The sequence below is a fragment of the Xylocopa sonorina genome, chromosome 8, assembly GCF_050948175.1.
Source record: "Xylocopa sonorina isolate GNS202 chromosome 8, iyXylSono1_principal, whole genome shotgun sequence".
Classification (NCBI taxonomy): Eukaryota; Metazoa; Arthropoda; class Insecta; order Hymenoptera; family Apidae; genus Xylocopa; species Xylocopa sonorina.
In genome coordinates this window covers 10,861,012-10,875,524 of record NC_135200.1, presented here as the reverse complement: position 1 = coordinate 10,875,524, position 14,513 = coordinate 10,861,012, and the positions used below count along the sequence as shown (strand labels likewise).

The 14,513-nt window shown below is 46.7% G+C and overlaps 2 protein-coding genes across 2 annotated transcripts in view; one reads left to right on the top strand and one right to left on the bottom strand.

Moving 5' to 3' along the window:
• LOC143426469 (receptor-type guanylate cyclase Gyc76C) overlaps positions 1-13,018 on the top strand; it is a 90,112-nt gene extending 77,094 nt beyond the window's left edge. The window contains exons 5-20 of the mRNA XM_076899945.1: positions 4,442-4,745; positions 6,454-6,600; positions 6,884-7,077; positions 7,157-7,316; positions 7,759-7,913; positions 8,061-8,348; positions 8,820-9,080; positions 9,175-9,246; positions 9,344-9,512; positions 9,619-9,768; positions 9,903-10,242; positions 10,362-10,485; positions 10,573-10,671; positions 10,755-10,899; positions 10,988-11,244; positions 11,319-13,018. Of these exons, the coding sequence (XP_076756060.1) occupies positions 4,442-4,745; positions 6,454-6,600; positions 6,884-7,077; positions 7,157-7,316; positions 7,759-7,913; positions 8,061-8,348; positions 8,820-9,080; positions 9,175-9,246; positions 9,344-9,512; positions 9,619-9,768; positions 9,903-10,242; positions 10,362-10,485; positions 10,573-10,671; positions 10,755-10,899; positions 10,988-11,244; positions 11,319-12,230 (3,777 nt within the window). The 3' untranslated portion in view covers positions 12,231-13,018. The remainder of the gene's footprint in view (positions 1-4,441; positions 4,746-6,453; positions 6,601-6,883; positions 7,078-7,156; positions 7,317-7,758; positions 7,914-8,060; positions 8,349-8,819; positions 9,081-9,174; positions 9,247-9,343; positions 9,513-9,618; positions 9,769-9,902; positions 10,243-10,361; positions 10,486-10,572; positions 10,672-10,754; positions 10,900-10,987; positions 11,245-11,318) is intronic.
• On the bottom strand, positions 12,360-13,803 carry Nd-b14 (NADH dehydrogenase (ubiquinone) B14 subunit). Its single transcript, XM_076899972.1, has 3 exons — positions 13,663-13,803; positions 13,385-13,500; positions 12,360-13,304 (listed from the first exon to the last, which is right to left on the bottom strand). The coding sequence occupies exons 1-3, from the start codon at positions 13,784-13,786 to the stop codon at positions 13,176-13,178; spliced, it is 369 nt and encodes a 122-aa protein (XP_076756087.1). The 5' UTR covers positions 13,787-13,803; the 3' UTR covers positions 12,360-13,175.
• Between the last annotated feature and the right edge of the window lie 710 nt (positions 13,804-14,513).

Below are 14,513 nucleotides of genomic sequence, written 5' to 3'. Positions count from 1 at the left end.
GTCGCCTCGTTGCTCCCCGTGGAAACCGACCTTGTACAGACATTGGCCGTGATGGATCCTCCAATTTGTTAAATTCGAGGCTGTTTATCTTGTCGAAGCTAAGTTTAGATGGTACGAATTGGATGCCGCGGAGGGAAAACTGAAATGCACGGTTCGGTGAATTCGTGGAATCGATATTCACGACGATCATTTTTCCCAGCAGTAATGGTTATCGTCACTGCAGGAAATATTTATGCACACTCATATTTTCTAATTAGAGGCTTCTCGCTCGGGTTCTACGTAGCTTTTTCACGTTCCAATGTTTTGTAGTCACTTGGTTACTCTTAAATACTCGCACGGTCCTTGAAGTTTCCTCGATCTTAATGTCCTCTCGTTTCTTCAAAAATTTCCCTACTTCCAAGAGAAGTTTTAACGAAAAAGTTGAAAGGTTCCTCGAATTAGTAGCACGATCCACTACACCTAGCCAGCGAGCAACGGGTAGGTAATTTCGAGAGCAAAAAATGGTTCACCGTCTTCGTTTATCCGGCGTGCAAAATCGCGTGGTTAAAAAATGGGGACAAAGCAAAAAGGAAATATCCCCCTTCGTTCCACCTGTTTTATCCCCGTATCCGCGACAGCCGATTCAGAGTGACTCATCCCACCGGTTCGAACGTACGACGCGGTTTAGCTTCTGGAGCAGCAGTCCTCGGGCTCGGTGTTGTTGACACTGGCCGGCGTCCTGGACAGATTAAACACGAAATTAATATTCCGACACGTCCTTAACTTCCTTTCGAGTCTTCCTCCTCAGGTGTGACTTCCGTCTCGCGCGAACAGGAAGAGAGAGGATCGACGACGCTCGGGCGACTGGTTAGCGGGCCTGAGTTATTTGAAGAGGACGGGGGCCGATCGTATCGCGGTTACGAAGCCGAGATTCACGCGATCGAACTGGCTCGCGGGGATACACCCGGGATCGACGATTGCCTCGATTGTTATTCAATGGACGCGATGCCCGTCGATGCACCCGGGACGCAGCGTGCCTCGCGTTTCCTCGCCCCGCGACCCCGACGTAAAGACGAGTTTAGAGGCATAATTTTGAGGAACGACGTGGATCGCCGCCGCCGCCGCCACCGCGGCGGAAGAGATGAAATATCCGCGGAGGGTTCATGTTTTATGGATGCCTCGAACAATTATAAAACAGTAGGGTATAAATTTAAAAAAGTGCCGCGGAGAATTCGCGATGAGGCAGGATTGAAACGCACACCCTCGCTACGCTGACGACTGTCGAAGATAAATCGATACCCACTGACAGCGATCCTCTTTTTTTTGTTTTTATTCAAACGATACAGAAAAGAATGTTTAGCCGCTGTCTACATATTGAAGAGCAAAGACCCAGTGGTTTGGAGGCAAATTCTGTACGCCGAGGGTACGAAGAAAATTCCGCTCCTTTAAGTACAATTTTGGATCATCGACGCGTCTTCCTTGCGCGTATTCTTTACGCTTGAAGAGTTAGCAGAGTAGCACCTGTTATCCGAAAATAATAACAATGATACATAGAGATATAATAAGAAGCAGATATATATGTGGAACTCGTATCGAATCGCTATGACCTGACGCAAGTAAACAAGGGTTAACGAACCCGGCGCGTACAGGTTTACCCACGTAAACCAGCAACACTTAACCGAACCGTCGATATTATTCGGATCCTCGGGGCGAAGGCCCGTCGGGACCTTAATAAATCGTGGGATCGGGCCGTGAAAACGGGGACGACGGAAAAAGGTAGCGAGGCGGGACAGGAGCGTGGGCAGGAATTCCTCGGTCGCGTTTCCAAAGGATCGCGGGAACGCGAGTTGCACAACAGTAACGCGCGCACGATCGGCCAATAGAGGAAAGCCTCTCTGCGGTTGCAGTCCGCGGAGGGCACTCGAGCTCTCTCGAGCTCCCTCAAGGTGGTCTCGTCTAAATATAGCCGAGTGGAGCCCAGAATAACAGCACCGTCGCGAGCCGGCAATGACCAAAGCCCGGCTCGTTCGCCAACCGTGCTCGCAGCGAGAGCCACCGGGACCCGGCCGGGTTCTCCAGGCCTTCTCGTCCACCGTACCCCCGTCCGCGAGGAACGAGAGGGCCGACCCTCTGGCCAGCTTTAAAGCAATACGCTTCCACGATTCCTCCGCGTCCCACCGCGCCCGGGTTACGCTACCTTTTTGCTCCTCGTTGGCCCCGTTCCCTTCTTTCCCCCCAGGAATAGGGGACTGGTTCTTCTAAGCCGAACGAACCAGTTTCGTCTACCGGATCATCGATCACCGGGCTCGTTTTATGCAAAACCCGGGTAGACAGGGTTGCGTGGTCGGTCGCGTCTTAGTTACGTACGATTGCATATCCGCCGTGGCTCTTCTTCTTCTTCAATCGTCGCAATCGAGATTACGCGAGGGATTACGTGGATTTAAGTAGCTGTATTTTTCGATCGGATACGGTGTATTACCGTCTATTATTAACCCGTGGAAGGCTTTGAAATCACCAAGTGGACGGTTCTCGGAAATCGACGCGTCAGCTGTGCCACTTTTATCTACGCGCGTTCGTCTTCCCTGCTCGCTGTTTTCCAATCTATTCATATACGCCTTTTGTCGCGGGATTAATCGTTTCCCTCGGTAATAGCGTGGATCAATGAGTTTATAAATTACAAGGTATACGTGTCAAGCAAATTATGCGAGAGAAACTAAATGTATTAGACGATTAGAGGTATACTTTCGTAGATGAATGACAGATTACTCACTGTCGCGCGTCCAAGTAATTACGGATCGGTCTGACGGACCGTATCATCGCCGATTGAGATCCCCTAATTCCTCCAAGGTTACCAGCCGACAGAGCAGCCGATGAAGTCGACTCGCGGCGAGACAGCTTCCTTTTAATCAAACACGGAGGCACGCACGTCGGACAATCATAATCTTGTCATTCCGATGCGGCCCGGGCGACTTCCTCCCGCCTTGGCCGGATCAATTTCGTTTTCTTTTACGCGATGATTACAACAAATGTCGCTATCATACGCGACGCGCAGCGAACTTCCCTCCGGTGAATTTGCAACCGTCTATCGTGCGAGACGCCCGACTTCCGGCCCTCGAACGGGGAACGTTCCTTCTGCGCTTCGCGTTTCCATCGACGCTGTTCAACTCAATGTTTCCCGGGGAAATTTCGCACCTGAATCGCGTACCTTTTTTTGCGGGTAGAATATTCTGTCTCAGCACGCGATATCGTTGCAATGGAATCAATTAATCGTCGATCAAGTTTTAATCAGCGTAAAAGGGAAAGAGGCATTGGTAATCCGAAAGGAGACTTCCCTTTTGTTCGTTCCTTAAAACCCACACGTGACGGTGTGCAACGAAGCTCGCGGAGCAATGCTCCCCGTAACCGCAAATCCCACGGACGAGGCGAGGGTAACGAGGGAAAAGTGGCGATCGAGCCACACGGCGGTGGTTCGATCGCGGCTCGTTCGGTGCATGAATTTCGTGGTCTCCGGTTGTCGGGCAGAGAGGACTGGTCGTTCGATCTCGCGGTGTAAAAAGGGAAGGAGTCGATCGCCGCAGCAAAAAGCGTCGAGGGAAAGAGAGGAAAAGGAAGAAGAAAAAGAAGGCAGAGTCGAAGGAGGAGGAGTAGGAGGAGGAGGAGGTGGTAGTGGTGGAAAAAACAACGGAAAGTGGATCGTGGCCTGGCGGTGGTCGCCACGGTTAAAGTAGAACTGACCCCCAGTTGTCACGTTTAATTTATATGTTAATGAGCGCATGTCACATTTCAACGGTACGGAGCAACCGCCCCGTGCACTTCTCCGCCGCGCGAGCCCGCTCAAGAGAAGAGAAGAGAAGAGAAGAGAAGAGCGGCTGCCCCGTTCATTCCACTCTCCTCCTGCCCTCCTTCGTGCCGTCTGCCACAGGTTTATATTTAACCGCGCGCCACACACCATGGCACCCGGCGCAGCCCACTTTGCCGCGTTATTCCTCCTACCTTCTACTCTCTTTCGATCTCCTCTACTCTCTCCGCTCGCCTCTTCCACCTACTTCTTCTCCTTTCCTTCGTTTCCTCGCGCTTTCCGATCTCTATCGGAGACGCGATCCCTCCTCTTCGTTCCGCTTTCGCGTCTATCACCTTCGTCGGTCCTTCGACATTCTGGGTCTCCGTCTGACATCGATTTCGACGATTCCCATCATTTCCACTCCCCTTCATTTCAATTCTTTTTGGAGATCGATTTTCCGTTTTCGATGCCTTTTGATCGATCGCTTTGTCGAAATTTCGAAAGCTGTTTCCTCACGTTCGCGATCCAGGTTATCGAAGATATCTGGGCGGCGCAGACACGTGGCGCCTCGATAGGCGCTCGATTCCATGTTCACCTGTACTTATCGTTCACAGGGACGATTCGTAACGAAGTATCGAAATACTAAAGACGAACGGGGTACGTATCGTTTGTGTGTTACAGAAATGCTCGGACTACAAAGCGTCGAAGGTGACAACGTTCGCGAGGACAGAGCCGCCGGACACGCAGGTGACCAAGTCCGTGATCGCGTTGCTGCTCCATTACAGTTGGAACAAATTCACGATCGTCGCGGAGAGCGCCTGGTCGACGGTGGCACGCTCGCTGGAGGAGCAGGCCACCAAGAACAATCTCACCGTGAACCATCACATCACGCTCGAGGATCGGCACACGTGCTGCGTGGACCGGCTGCCGTGCTGTCAAGGCGTATGGTTCCAACTTATACAGGACACCAAAAATATGACTAGGAGTCAGTCCAAACTTTTCTATCACGTATCGCGCAGTACTGAAAGCATGCATTTATCGCATCACTCGAACGCTAAGAGTCGCGGTCTCAACGTATGTCCGTCTCTCTCGTTATTGGCACAGGCGATCCTATCGTGGCATCGTTACAACACGTATTCACGCCAAGATGATAAGAGAATTGAAGAAATTCTATTAGGTGTCTATTCGGCTATTCGATAAAAATCCACTCGTACCCGAGATGGATTGCGTTTGGCCTTAACCATCAACGCGTTACACGATTAATCACTTATCGAGATCGTTAACAAGTAGAAGTATTTTCGATAGTTATGAAACTAAAGGTTTTCTGTAAAGTCTTTCCAAATTGCGTATAATCACCCGTGTTGCACCCAGGATTACCTGTAATAACAATAAATACTGTCCGCCAATTTTTGTTCCGATTTCGAAGGAATCGGTGTTCTCGATGCCGAGATAAGTGTAACAGCGATCGTTTTATCAATCGTACCGCTATAAAAATGCGTAACATGTAAACGAGTGATGCTATAAATATTTCCAGTACTACACCTCACGGGACGCGTCATCGAGACGGCCGAAACGATGCTTCTGTCCCTTTCGGATCTGTTTATTGCCTTTCGGGAGCCTCGTTTCCGTTTATGTTTCTCTTTGAACGGGCCACTCTCGTCGTTTTGGATACGATGTTACGATTTTAGCGGGTTGTAACGCGCGGGACTCGCCTTCCCCCCCGCCGATGGAAATAGAGTGAGAGATACGCTCCCGGTTCGCCGGAACGACTCCATCGGATGAATCGGGATTTTAGTGTCCCAGATACTGGAATTGACCCCGTCAACGAAAGCATACAAATTGATCTTTAACGCGTTCGAATGGAACCGAGCAGCATCAGAAATAAACCTGACAATGCTTCTCGAGTCCTTTCGCTGTTGCTTCAGAACGCGCTATACCGCGATAAAAATCCTTATTTCTCGTGCTTCCTTCCGCGGCGCGTAAAGCTGAAAAAAATTGATTACATTTCGAAACGAATTTTTGATACCTCTCGACGTGTCCATAGGATCTACGAGTTCGACGAGCGAAACCGTTAACGCTAACAACCTTCGACTGCACACGTTAAAGATATATCGGAGTGAACGCGCCATTTGTTTTAAGCAAAGAATTACTTTTGCGCTGAACAAAGTATCGTTTTCCATAATTTTCTGGAAAAATAATTCCCTCTGCTTTAGCCTTCGTCTGACGAACATTACCGCGACAGGCACGAGCATTTATTCCGGAACAGTTTACAGCGTTATACCTACGTTACCGTCCACGACACGTGTAGCTAAAGATTAAGATAAAAGAACGATTATGTGTAGTTGTCAATGTATCGTTCACACGACATTTCCATTACACGACCACCTGCGTGCGGTGTGCAAGTATCGCGGTTCTATCTTTACGCGTTCATGGTTAGCTGGCGGTTTTTGTCGCCACGGTTTGAGGTAAAATGGAAAAAAAATTTAGGCGATGTCGATTAGACAGATGGACGAATTTCGCGCGTCACGACCCGTCGGGCATTGTCGACGCGTTTCCGTCCCGTTCTCGAACCACGAAGCGTGAAAGTCGCGGTTCCGTCGCGGAAATCGGTCGGCCGTCGTCTGAATCGGTGACGTGTTCCACCGGAGTCGGATGCTGGTGGCGTCTAACGGAAGCCGTAAATCTGTCGGCAGTTTACATATTCCTGGGAACGCCTATGTCGCTGATCGACATGATGAACTCGATGCAGAACCAACGGCTGCTGGACAACGGAGAGTACATGGTGATCCACGTGGACATGATGACGTACTCGCCGCGCGAGGCGCAAAAGTACTTATGGAGTAAGTAGCCGATCCTCGCGTTCCTTTGCGAAACCGCGCTCCTCCTTCCTCGACGATTACCTCATCGTCGTCCCGCATCTAATCCGAGATTAACCGAACGCCACACGGGGTCACGCTTGGCTCGCTCGTGACCCGGTTTCCAGCACGTGAGCCGATTTTAATGGACGCTCGGTCCGCGTTCTCGCACCGCACGCGAGACAGACATTTCCGTTTTCCCAACGCGCGCGAAACCGGCAACGGGCTCCATTCTGATTTCGCCTGGCACGCGATCGATCGCTTCCAGAACCGGAACACTTCGACAACCTGAGGAACTGCATGGAACCGAAGGACTTCCTGAAGAGAGCGCGGTCGTTGATGGTGGTGGTGTCGACGCCACCCACGCAGAATTACGAGGAGTTCACGAAGAAGGTCAGGGACTACAGCAGCAAGGAGCCGTTCAACTTCATAATACCCGATTTGCTGAAGAAGTACGAAAAGGTAGCCTTTCTTCTGGAACGAGATCGTTCTTCCGAAAGGGATTATTAGTCGTACAATTTTGGTGATCCTCTCGTTTCAGTACGTGTCGATCCACGCCGCGTATCTTTATGACTCCGTGAAGTTGTACGCGAGGGCCCTGGACCAGCTCCTGAAGGACCAGCCGGAGCACTCGCTCGTGGAAATCGCGAGCAATGGCACACAGATCATCGAGACGATTATCAGGAATCACACGTATCAGAGTGAGTAGGCTTGCGCGGTGCGGATTGCTCGATCGAGCCTTAAGTGGCGTCCCGTCGATCCGTCGATAAGGCCAGATCTGATTGCGCGAGTGGGTGAAATCGGCCGCGAATTGTTTACATAGATTCACCTCGCACAATTATGGGACTTTAGAGACACTTGAAGATTATAAATCGGCGATAAACTGTGTTATTAAAGTCACGTTCGATTCTAGTAATATACCAGCGGGAGGAATGATCATTCGTAAACGAAGGCATTTCGTCCATCGAACGATTGGATGGGATTCCTTTATCGTGTAAATTTTTTAAAACACGATATAATAAAATCAATCGAGCGAAAAGATAAACGGCTGATTTTTTTTTCTAAATAAAACTCGATGGATTGATATCGTACAATCGCGGACAGCTCTGAAAGAAATAATAACGATTACGTTTCTGAGAACAGGCGTTAGCGGTGCGACGATCAAGTTCGACAAGTACGGTGACTCGGAAGGTAACTTCTCGGTGCTGGCCCTGAAGAAGGACCCGTTTCGTCGCAACAACTTCTCCTGCGACTATCAGATGAAGCCCGTGGGCCAATTTCAGCAGGGTGAAACTCTAGTGAGTGAGTTGTTTACAGCATTCGTGCAGCTCATTTCCATTCACGGTTCCATCGACTGCTCGTTGCGATCGTCGTATTAAACGAGAACCGCGTGTACAGAGAGTGGAGGAGAAGCGTTAAAGGACGATTCTGTCGATCGCCTCCAGGTATACAGGCCGTCGGAGGCAATGGACTGGCCGGCTAAGAATAAACCGGAAGCGGAACCAGGCTGCGGCTTCCGCAACGAGCACTGTCCCAAAGACGACACACACCTGCGGAGCATCGTCGCCGCCGGTGTCCTCGCTGTTTTGCTGTTCTGCGCCGCGGTTATCACTATGAGCATATACAGGAGGTGGAAGATAGAGCAGGAGATCGAGGGGTTGCTGTGGAAGATCAATCCGAGCGAGATACACGGCTATCCTCATCTTGACAACATGATGTCCTCCCCTAGTAAGGTGAGCAACAACGTTCGCCATTTCCTGGTTCATTTGCTAGATCTACGTAGGTACACGCGCTTCCGGTACAAGGTACCTTGTCTTTTAACAAGTTCAATGCGAGGCCGAGTATCAATGAGAGAAACAAGACAACGCAGGTAGGTACGTATACTTTTCTACAAAATGAGAGGCAGCTGTGCAGGAATGTTTAAGACATGGGAAATCCCGCGTCGTTTCTACGTACTGGTAATAAAACTTTTATTGGAGTCGTATACGTATGTGTAGTTGCACGCGAAGGATCCTTTTTCATCTATCGCATTTTTTTTAACGGGATCCACGAGTCTAAGTACACGTCATCCCACCATAGAACTGGACGTACCCATGACGTGTACGTCCGCGTCATTCGCATTGGTACGATGTTCAAGTTAACAAACATCGTTCCGATCAAGATAAGATTTTTATTTTAAAGTCGTGCAATAATTCTCGTTACAGTTAAGTTTAGTTAGTGCAATGTCCTACGAGTCAAGATGCGGGGGCCAGGTGTTCGCGCAAACCGGGCATTACCACGGTGTAGTGGTCAGGATAAAGGAGTTGAAGTTCTCGAAGAAGAAGGACATCTCGAGGGACGTGATGAAGGAGATGCGTATCCTTCGCGAGATCAGACACGGCAACCTGAACTCTTTCATCGGGGCGTGCGTCGAGCCAATGAGGATATTGTTAATTACGGACTATTGCGCCAAAGGAAGTCTTTATGTACGTCACCTTAATACACACCGCGATGACCGTGTATAATCCGGTCTGCTCTGGCCTTTTCATCGAATGACCGTCTATTGCGTGCGTGTTTCAGGATATCATCGAGAACGAAGATATCAAGTTGGATGATATGTTCATCGCGTCATTAGTTCACGATCTCATTAAGGTAAGCGTGTAGTTGATACGTCCACGTTTCGAAAGCGAGACAGCAAAGGTGTATCGGTTTATGAAATCGATAAAAATACATTCGCTCCCGTACGTAGGGTATGCTGTACATTCATGAGTCATCTGTGCTAGTCTGTCATGGTAATCTGAAGTCTTCCAATTGCGTGGTTACCTCGCGATGGGTACTCCAAGTCTCTGATTTTGGGCTGCACGATATGCGACACTGCGCCGAATCCGACAGCATTGGTGAACATCAGTATTATCGAAGTACGGGGAACGGAAGAGTCTTATAAACGTTTATTCTTTTTTCTTTTTTATCTTCTCGTAATCGGTAATTGATAATGATCACGTCGCGTTGTCTTTTCACGTGTAGACTTATTCTGGAAGGCACCTGAATTATTAAGGAATCCCAATGCGCCGATCAGAGGGACCCAAGAGGGAGATATTTACTCGTTCGCGATTATATTGTTCGAGATAATAGGACGGAAGGGGCCGTACGGTGGCGTGAATTTAGAACCCAAAGGTAAATATCCGTTCTACGTTTGGCGGTACGATTATCCACGTTTAACCGTTAGGCGATTGTCATTCGTTAATCGGCATTTGCCAAAAGGTATAGCCGGCAGACAAATATAAATATGAACGTTAACAAATTGACAGAAATCATAGACCGAGTGAAAAGGTTCCCAGAAGATGGTGAACCGCCGTTTAGACCTAACATAGAGATACTGTCTGAGTCTGAAGCGGACTGTGCCGAGTATATAGTTAGTACGATTACCGACTGTTGGGCGGAAAGTCCTGAGCTTAGGCCTGACTTCAAAATGATCAGGACGCGATTAAAGAAAATGAAAGCGGGAAGGCACCGTAATATCATGGACCAAATGATGGACATGATGGAGAAGTATGCGAACAACCTCGAGGATCTAGTCAGTGAACGCACACGCCTCCTTTTCGAGGAAAAGCAAAAAACCGAGGACTTACTTCATAGGATGTTGCCTGAGTAAGTCGATTAACTACTTGTTACTAACATTATTACTGCACTCATATTATTCTCGCGAACGATTGAGGAAAGAAGTATTTCAAGAAAATGTTATTACGCGTATCTGTTATTTCCAATAGACCCGTTGCTAATTGCCTGACAAATGGAATCGGCGTGGAACCCGAAGCTTTCGACTTGGTTACTATATACTTCAGCGATATCGTTGGCTTCACTGCGATGTCAGCAGAAAGCACACCTTTCCAGGTACATTCTTGCCGAGTTAATAATCGAGTAAACAAAAAACGTGACCCCGCGTCGAATGAAATCAACGTGATTCCGTTTATTTTGAAGGTGGTGAACTTCTTGAACGACTTGTACACTTTGTTCGACCGCATAATCAAAGGATACGATGTATATAAGGTGGAAACGATAGGCGACGCGTACATGGTGGTGAGTAAATTTTTCTTATTTCCTGCGCGTCTTACTCTACGAACGTAACAATTTCACGACGATGTACACAACACCTCTTCCAGGTCTCTGGTTTGCCAATAAAAAATGGGAACAGACACGCTGGGGAGATAGCGTCGATGTCCCTAGACCTGCTTAACGCTGTGAAACACCACACCATAGCTCACAGGCCTCAAGATACTCTTAAGCTGCGCATTGGAATCCATACAGGTGAATCCATCGCACACGGAGAAGAAATAAAAAATGAAGTAAACGAGAGTTTCTCATTTAATAAACGTAACTGTAACAAATATTGCAGGGCCTGTGGTAGCAGGTGTTGTTGGCCTAACGATGCCCAGATACTGTCTGTTCGGAGACACCGTGAACACAGCATCGCGCATGGAATCGAACGGGGAACCATTGCGTATTCACATAAGCGAACAGTGCAAGGATGCCTTGGATAAAATTGGCGGCTACATTATCGAGGAACGTGGATTGGTTCACATGAAGGGAAAGGGCGAAGTTAAAACTTACTGGCTCACGGGAGCAACCGAGAAAGCCATTCAGAAAAGAGACGTGTGTATACGAAGAAGTTGCTACGACGCTGTACAAACATTTCTTTTATTTTATTTTCATTATTATGTTATCAGGTCGACGTTGGTGATCTTGCGCCACTCTTTTGTAGACCGAGGAGAAGTCCAAAATTGAATTCGGATTCCCGACAGGCTTCGTTGTTAGGTGGTTTAGGTGCAGGCAGTCGCAGGCAGTCGAGCGTCCCAAGGCCAACGCCGGACGATTCTTCGTCCCAATGCGGAGGATCCAGTCCAGTGCCAAAATCTCTGAACTCTCGAAAATTCGAACGGTCACCGTTATGCCTGACCGATAGCGTGTCGAAAACGACGCTGGAGAACATCGTGCTGCAAGAGGACGTCGAGAATCGCGTGGCTAATATCAAAAGGGCGCTCGACGATTTCTTCCTAGACGCGGGGCCGAAATTTCGAAAAAACGCGAGGGTTCTGTCGACTATCGCCTCGTCATCCTCGACGAGCGACTACCCGTTCCAAACCATAATACGCGAGTCCCGCTCGTTGGATCCGTTCCCGATAGAGTTGTACAGCAAGAGGTTCGAGTCGCCCAATTTCTCTTGGAAGGAGCCGAAGAAGAGTTTCCGATCGTTGGAGAATTGTGACAAGTGCACGCGGACTAAATCGAAGACGAACCTCTCCGAGAAAGTGTTGAATAACAACTATCCGAATGGTAATGTGATAATAGTGCCTCACACCGATGAGTCGCCGAACGAGGCGGAGACGCCGTTGCTGGGCGACGAGAGCGGCTGTATGGGGGAAATCGTGCCTGTCAAGCGTTGGCGTTCCCTCGATCAAGTGGTATCCGTTCCTAGTACAGACAGCGTGCCGGACAAAAAGTCTTCCGCGAGAAATTCTATTAAAAGCTGGCTGGTAAATCTATTCAGCGGCAACGGGTTGCGCAACAGCGACGTTTCCTTGAGAAGGGGTGTGATAGCAGGTTACGACGTACAATCGGAACGCGAGAGCATAGTTTGACGCAAGGGTTCTCTTCTTTAGCCGAGAAGAGAAAAAAAAAAAAGGGAAAAGGAGTTCAAACGAAATCTGCTATGAAACGTATTAGTGCACAAAGACATTGTTACATTTACGAGTCATAAGCATGATGTATTGTTGCCATTTTTTAGCGTATAGATATGTGGAATGGATGGGTATGAGAAAGTTACCGATCGTGTATATTTTTAATACCTAGATATTTTATGACTTGTATTGAAGTACGCTTTATATTGGCGGCAGACATGATTTTTTTTTTACATAGCGCGAGATCTATTTGTTAAAATTTTTTAATCCGAGAGTTGTAATAAAGCTAGAATGACTTTTATAAAAATGATTCTAACCAAAGTATATATATATATACACAAGTACACAGAAATCATGTAAAGATGTTTATCTCAAGATGCGTAGCACAAATGATTCCCGTTGTAATATGAAGAAAAAAAAGGAACAGGGACGTGCATATAGAGTTGCAAATGTACATTCACGCAAATTCGAATACACCCGTTTTAGAATATTAGTATGTATGTATGTATATATACATGTATGTATATATAATTTCGATACTTGTTCACTGAAGGAAAGCAAATTATCCGTATGGCTGTGAAAAGTGAACTAGATTGTACCTAAGGTGCTTAGTAATATATCATCTTGTCAAATGTATATAAGTGAATAATAATATATAGATGTAAAGATGGAAATGTAAATTAAAAAGAAATATTATCTTCTGTAAGAGCCGATTAAAGATTCGTCTTTTGAAATGTTGTATAACATGATTTTTTGTTTTTTTTTTTCTTTAATAAATAGACAGAGGCTTTTTCCCTTTACAAATTTATCTTTCAGGTGAACAGTATACACACGGATTCCTTCTTACATAGCTTATAAATAATGAATTCTACAAATTATGACTTTACTATTCTACAGTTGCATATTTTATTCGTGTCCCCTAAGGAATTTGGACATAAAATCAGTTGGTTTTGGTGGACGAGTATCATTCCAATAATTCAACAGTGTTGCAGCTGGTTTCCATTGATTAAGAACTTCTTGAAGTTCCATTTGACCCTAGTATAACGCATGTTAATTAAAAAGTTTCATATCTACTACGTTATATACAAAATTGACAAGATGTATATTAACCTTACCTTAATAAGTAGTGCATCGATAACTCTCACATCACGTACGTGAGCATTCTTCATAAATTCTTGCCTCAACTTTGCCTTACAATCCTGCTCATTTTTTGGAAGAGCATAATTCATAACTACACAATAATTATACATAGATATTTCAACTTAGATAAGTTGGTAGATCCTCAACACACACATGCGAATAAATTATTTTTGACACTGTTAGGTTAAGTAACCTAAATATGTCCTAGTGAATGTCTATAAATAACAGATATAAGATGATTTAAAATACCTACGGATGAATGGAATTTGTCGATACCACGATTTGTACAATTTAATCACTCTCCTGCGAGCTTCTCCATGAGTTACTGATAAAATTGGTTTCGCTTGTACCAGACCTTTCTTTACAGGAGAAGCCATTTCTGCTTTGCGCACTGGATACTATATTTTTCACTCGGACTGCACACCACTGTAACACTAAATTCTGTATGTAAAGAAAAAAAAATCACTAAATTATTCTACAATTACGAAAAGAGATAAGATACGATAAGAATGCCAAAGTAGTACCTTCCACTTACCAATAACAATACTTCTTCGTATACTCGATTCTCACTTCATATTATTATTTTCTATTACGTAACTGTATTGGAAACTGTACACGTTACGTATAGAAGTAAGAAGATAAAAGTTTAATTACGTATGCATTAAACTTCCCCGTAACACAATTTTTTCACAGTAAAAGCACTGATGTTACTAGCGCCGCGTGACATCCCTTCCATAGCCACTTGTATTGCCCGCTTTAGGGGTCAGAGAGAGAAAGATGTATAAGAAAGCTATAAGAAAGAGTGAGAGAGATGCTACCCACCCTACTCGAGAACCCGTGGCGCCATCTCTGTGAAAAGTGCTCAAACTGGTCGCACAGCGTTATCGACAGCGAAGTGAACTACTAAAACACTAGCGCCATCTCTGCGGAGAATACTGGAACTAATGTCCGAGCAGTTTCAGCACTCCTCCAAGAGATGGCGCTAGTGTTTCAGTAGTTCACTTCGCTGTCGATAACGCTGAGCGACCAGTTTGAGCACTTTTCACAGAGATGGCGCCAGGGGTTCTTCAGTATGGTCTGTAGCATCTGTCTCACTCTTTCTTA

Bases quoted from the DNA above. Each gene is read 5' to 3' on its own strand.
- Nd-b14 (XM_076899972.1), bottom strand. From the start codon at position 13,786: ATGGCTTCTCCTGTAAAGAAAGGTCTGGTACAAGCGAAACCAATTTTA. The intron at 13,501-13,662 runs GTAGGTATTTTA...ATTATTGTGTAG, and splicing joins TCGACAAATTCCATTCATCC to TTATGAATTATGCTCTTCCA. The intron at 13,305-13,384 runs GTAAGGTTAATA...GCGTTATACTAG, and splicing joins TCGATGCACTACTTATTAAG to GGTCAAATGGAACTTCAAGA.